General features: G+C 32.5%; 1 protein-coding gene across 2 annotated transcripts; it reads left to right on the top strand.

Moving 5' to 3' along the window:
• Positions 1-2872: 2872 nt before the first annotated feature.
• On the top strand, positions 2873-5099 carry LOC141711762 (bidirectional sugar transporter SWEET6a-like). Of its 2 annotated transcripts, none has more exons than XM_074514439.1 (6): positions 2873-2991; positions 3909-3945; positions 4034-4253; positions 4345-4506; positions 4639-4773; positions 4865-5099. In XM_074514439.1, the coding sequence occupies exons 1-6, from the start codon at positions 2949-2951 to the stop codon at positions 5006-5008; spliced, it is 741 nt and encodes a 246-aa protein (XP_074370540.1). In that variant the 5' UTR covers positions 2873-2948; the 3' UTR covers positions 5009-5099. The 2 variants fall into 2 exon arrangements, with proteins under 2 accessions (XP_074370540.1, XP_074370541.1); XM_074514440.1 differs by having other exon boundaries at positions 4345-4452.
• The last annotated feature ends 349 nt before the right edge of the window (positions 5100-5448 follow it).

Below are 5448 nucleotides of genomic sequence, written 5' to 3' on the forward strand. Positions count from 1 at the left end.
TTGAATATAGATAACAACAATGTTCACTTTGATCCAATAATCTTACAAACACTTTCTGCAGAATAATATTGTCACTAATTTATAGTAACATTGATTAAACATTAACATACTAACATTCTTATAATAATATACTGAAATATGAATTGCAACCATAATCATCCACTAATATGCGAATTCTACCAATTGCTTCAATCAACTGATCAGCCTGGCCATTCAAATTAGCAAGATGTTCCTTCCACCCATCGCCAAAATTTTGAAAGCCATTCACCATCTCTGCAGCGTTTAGTTTCAAGTTGTCTCATGACCACGTAGGGAGGTGGACATATCACCTAGGAATCTGAGTGGATTTCCCATATAAGATGGTAGAATTTCATCACTGCTTTGGGATGATTCTCCACATTTTTTCCTTGATCCATTCTGCAAAATATCTTCTATATTGTTGTAAAGGAGAGAGATAAAATTATGAAGCAAACGTCCAGAAATTAGTAAGACATGAAAAGAAATAGACATGTAAAGAATACTTTAACTGTTCTTGGAGGCCAACCGAACGAGCAAACAAATTAGATTGTCTGCTTTCCATGGATGCATACAACTCTGAGAAGAAAACATTTACATATTCCATATTATTGTTGAAATCTGCGCAAGTGACAGCAAATTGGTTCAACTCTTCCATTGCCACATTTTTAATCCCTGACCATCGTTTCCTCTTTGCACTGCGTGAATTCATTGTTGACGCTATATAAGAGAAGGTGTAAGAGAGAGTGTTTGTGTTAATGTGATTGTATGTGTGAGGTCATGTACCTTTCCCTTATATAAGCATCAAACTTTGATAACTGCCTGTTCTATAATGTGTAGTTAAATAACTGCAAGTCAGTTACCTAAAACTTTGGTAACTGCAAGTCTCCATAACTCTCATCATAAATATTTCTCTGGGAGCGAGTCTTTGACAACCAACGGACAATATCCAATTCATCATCAAAATACTCCTGCATGTACAAATTTGTGACCAAATGTAAACATGTTCAAATATAAAACACAAAAAGACGTTTATAAAGAAACATATTTCGGGAATTCCCTTGAATACTATCACTCAAAGTACCATGACATAAATGCATAAACCATCTGTATCTTATTGATATAATATAAAGAAAATGTTAATTACTTATGATTTTACATTGAAATTATCGTCAATCTTAATTAGTTCTTCACAACATGAAGGAACATATAATCTTGAAAGCGGTATGTTCCACAACAATTACGAATGTGATTCATGCATTCCATGTTAATAACGGAAATCTTAAAGTCTGAAGTACCGTAATTTTCAAAAAGCATAATGCAACCCCCACGTACAACGTACTTCCGTATGATATGAAAGACCTCATTTTAGTGATGGACTCCTTATAAAACCAGAATAAAATACAAACATACCAGTGCCCCGAACTCTAATGTATGATCTGTAATAACCTTCGAAAACTTGGCATAATGCTGAACATCATTTGCCTCAGCTGTTAAAATCCAACATGGCAAACAATTTAAAAATTTCAGGTTTTTAAATATAAGCTGTCAATGACAAGATACCTCCATAAGTCCCCTCTTTTGGAATGACAGATTCATCAGAAACACATAATTTAAACTTAAGTGGTTCGTCAGTATGCTGGAGAGCAATGGTATCGCGAATTTTAATTTGTGTTTCTCAAATGAACCAATTCCACTCATTACTAAAAAGCACTGCATCATGAACACATTTTACATAGATAGGTCATTCTTGATCCTCAAAACAAAATGTAATGATAGCAGACTTTTTACATAAATCAAATTTGTTGGAAATATATGAATTGATAGCCTAGAAGGTACAAAACTATTAGAGACAACACATTAAAAAACCACAATCTTTACAATAAATATATAAATATGGACATCTATTTTTGTACAAACAAAACAGATCTAAATTTCTTTTAGATCCATTTATGCATCAATTTACATTCAACGACCAATGTAACATCAATTCTTATTATAACAATGAAAAAATTATAAGAAAATTGAACAACTTACCTCTTTTCAGAATTAGCATCCCCGATGAAATGCTATGAATTAGTTATAGTAGTGAATGAGGCACTTCAAGCTCTAACCTATAATCAGCTTCAAATTTGAAAGAGAGAGTTTATGAATTGTCAGTGACTTTTTTCTAATTCAAATTGGAAGAGAGAGTGTGTGAATTGTAAGTGAGTTTTGTACACAGTATGGTGATTTACTTTTCCCCTTTGTTGTTGGAATATGTTTTGTATTATTCAAGTATTTTGTCCATCCTGAAAACATAGATTTATATGTTAAATTAACATTACACTTTGCTTTATAATTTGTATGGAAATATGAATGTTTTATTAACGTATTTTTATTAAATTCAAATAATTCTATAATTATATTTTATATTAATACATGACATACGTTTGAAAAGTCTTTAATAAGTTGCCGCTATATATACTTTTTAATAATAATACAGTACATACTTTTTCATATTAATACTGTTGTATTGTATATTTACCTTTTTAAAATAAAATTAAATCACATTATTTCATTTTGGTATTGTTTAAATTATTCATGGAAATATTATTTGATAAACTATTACTTAAACTCGACAAAAGCGAAAAATAAACTATTAAAATAATAAAAAAAATGGTTACAACAAAAATTTAGTGCGAATTGTGAAAATTAATAAAATTAATTTATTTTTGGCTAGCGCGCGGGCAAAGGTACCTAGTTAAAATGAAAATGAAGTAAAAGGTGAGATATCGATATTTACGTGAAATTAAGACATGTCAATTTTTCTGGCAAAAAAAAGATATGTCAATTTTAGTAAGTGTTTGGTCTTGGTCGATAACCTAGGCCTGATAGGCTTGTTTTTATCTTGTCTTCTCTCTTTCTCTCTCTCTCTCATTGGATAAGATCATATGGCGGATACTGAAATTTTCCGTACGGTCTTGGGTATAATCGGTTAGTATTCTATTCTTCTCGCAAGCCTGTATATATATTGCTGAAATGAACTCATTCATGTGTTTAATTTATTACAGTTTGATACAGATTCAATTGTAGAGCTTTGTCTACTGTCCTACCTTTTCTAATCCCTTGATGTGTTTGTGTGTGTATAAACTACACTTGTGTTTACGTTGATGCATGCTTGATAACTTCTAGTTCTCTTTTAATAGTAAACCCTAGAACACAGTATAGTTTGACACCGTATAGTTCAGCAAAATAAATAATTATATTAAATCGTTTATTCCTCGGACTTTTTGTTTCCGGATTAAGCTCCGACATCAGCTAGCAACATATATATAGTTAGTAAAAAATGTTGAACCAAGTAGAGTATGAGTAAAATGTCTTTTAGTAATAATTTACAGAGCTAGCTTAGTTTAATGTTCGTAACGATCTGATATTTTAATGTATTCTTATGGTTTTAACTTTTTATTTACATTTGTATGTTCATCAACTGATGTTCTAGTTGTCCGTGTACTTGTTCAATTTAATTGGTTAATTGTTTATGTTCATACTTAATTCTCACTAATCAGGAAAAATGAGTAATGAAATTAAGTTATAAAATCTTGCAATTGGGATCTTTAAGATACTGCTTGATGTTTATTTTCTTTGATGTTTGTTTGTATGTATTGATAACTAGTTAAAATTAATTAAGTCAGGATAATTACCATTGTTTGTAACTCATCTATATATATGCTTCTTTTGTTATTAGAGTACTATCAATAATTATCTGTATTTTGTATTGATAGAGAATTAAAATATTTGATCAGAATTTATACAATTACATTTGTATGCGATGCGAGCGGTTTGACATATATATGCTGCTTGTTTAATATATTTTTCAATGCCATCTCTTATCTTTTATTCTTTTTGGACAGGGAATGTCATCTCCTTTGGCCTATTTGTTTTGGCCGTGTAATTACTCCCTCTCTTAGTGTGTGCGCCGGCGCAGGCGTTTGTGTGATTTTTAAAATTTAATTCAATTTTGTGTTTACTTGGGTAGGCCAACATTCTACAGAATACTAAAGAATAAATCGGTGAAAGGGGTGAGACCTGAATATCATCTTGCCATGATGATGAACTGTTTCTGCTGGGCGCTCTATGGTATGCCGTTTATTAATCCTAGAAGCATTTTTGTGCTAACCGCCTATAGCATTGGCCTTGCTATACAACTTCCTTATCTCATCATCATTCTTCTCTATGTCAACAATAATAAAAAAAGGGTATGTACCTTTTTCATACCTACTTTTATTACTTTCATGTCGGGTGAATATATCAATGAGTGATCCATATACATAAATGTATGTAGTACAGATGTACATAGGAGGTGCATTTCTGATTGAATTGGTGGTGATCAGCCTTGCCATTGGATCAGCGATTAGACTAGTACCCACGATGGAGTCAAAAAAGAAATTGGTTGAGGTATTATGCGTATTATCCAGTGTAACGACTTACGCAGTTGAGGCTGTATGCGTGGTATGTATGTCTGGAGTTGTGAAAAAAAATTAATTGGGGTAGCCCATAACTAGACTACCATATATTTGCGTAGAAAGTGTAGCAATGCCGATCTGTTATGTAAAGAGCTCATTATATATTTATGTGTGACAGGGAGAAATTGTGACTACGGGGAGTGTGTGGAGTGTTGAGTGCGTGCATTTTGGTAGTTTGTTGGGCAGGACCCTTTATGCACTTTGCTGGACCATCTATGCCTGCCTTCAATTTAAATCTGACCCTATCCTTTTGGTAATATATGTATAAAAACTGTAGCTTTCTCGTTTGACATCCAGTGTCTTGTTTTTAAGATGTGCAGTTGATTAAATATGATCTCTTGTAGTCTATGAATTTATTAGGTGTTTTGTGGGGAGTGTTCCAGCTTAAACTATACGATGTGTACAACAAAAGTAGTGCAAGGTCTGGCGCTGCTGATAAGAAGCTTGCAACAGCTGACGTGCAGGTCCAAGGAATGGGCACAGCTTAGTTGAACATAATCATAATTAGACTTATTATGGGGACTAGTTTATTACTAACTTTTAGCTACTTTAATCAAGTTTCTGGTGTGAACTTCAGTACTTAGTATTATTAATTGCTCCATCTTATTTCTGGACAAACGGTCCTGCCGTAATACACACACATAAAGTCACAAACAATGGGGTGTTTGGATCGTGGTTAATGAGGTCGGTTAATTGAAATCGGTTCTTCAATCCTATATTATAGTGTTGGGATTAGTAATTTGATGGTTGGAAATGAAAATCCCGTTCTCATTGATGGTTAAATCATACTCCTTTTATCAATTGTGTTACCATTTCATGCTAATTATCATCAACTTCCATTGTCAAACCCCTCATTCTCATTTGAGAATTCCATTCTCCCCACCCCCAATATGGAGAATACTAATGAAAATTTTCTTTATCTATTCTA

This window comes from Apium graveolens, chromosome 3 (genome assembly GCF_009905375.1).
Source record: "Apium graveolens cultivar Ventura chromosome 3, ASM990537v1, whole genome shotgun sequence".
Classification (NCBI taxonomy): Eukaryota; Viridiplantae; Streptophyta; class Magnoliopsida; order Apiales; family Apiaceae; genus Apium; species Apium graveolens.

What these genes read in the sequence shown, in the direction of transcription:
- LOC141711762 (XM_074514439.1), top strand. Translation starts at nt 2,949, where the DNA reads ATGGCGGATACTGAAATTTTCCGTACGGTCTTGGGTATAATCG. An exon ending in TCAACAATAATAAAAAAAGG is followed by an intron (nt 4,254 to 4,344) that starts GTATGTACCTTT and finishes TATGTAGTACAG; the next exon opens with ATGTACATAGGAGGTGCATT. An exon ending in CAGTTGAGGCTGTATGCGTG is followed by an intron (nt 4,507 to 4,638) that starts GTATGTATGTCT and finishes TATGTGTGACAG; the next exon opens with GGAGAAATTGTGACTACGGG.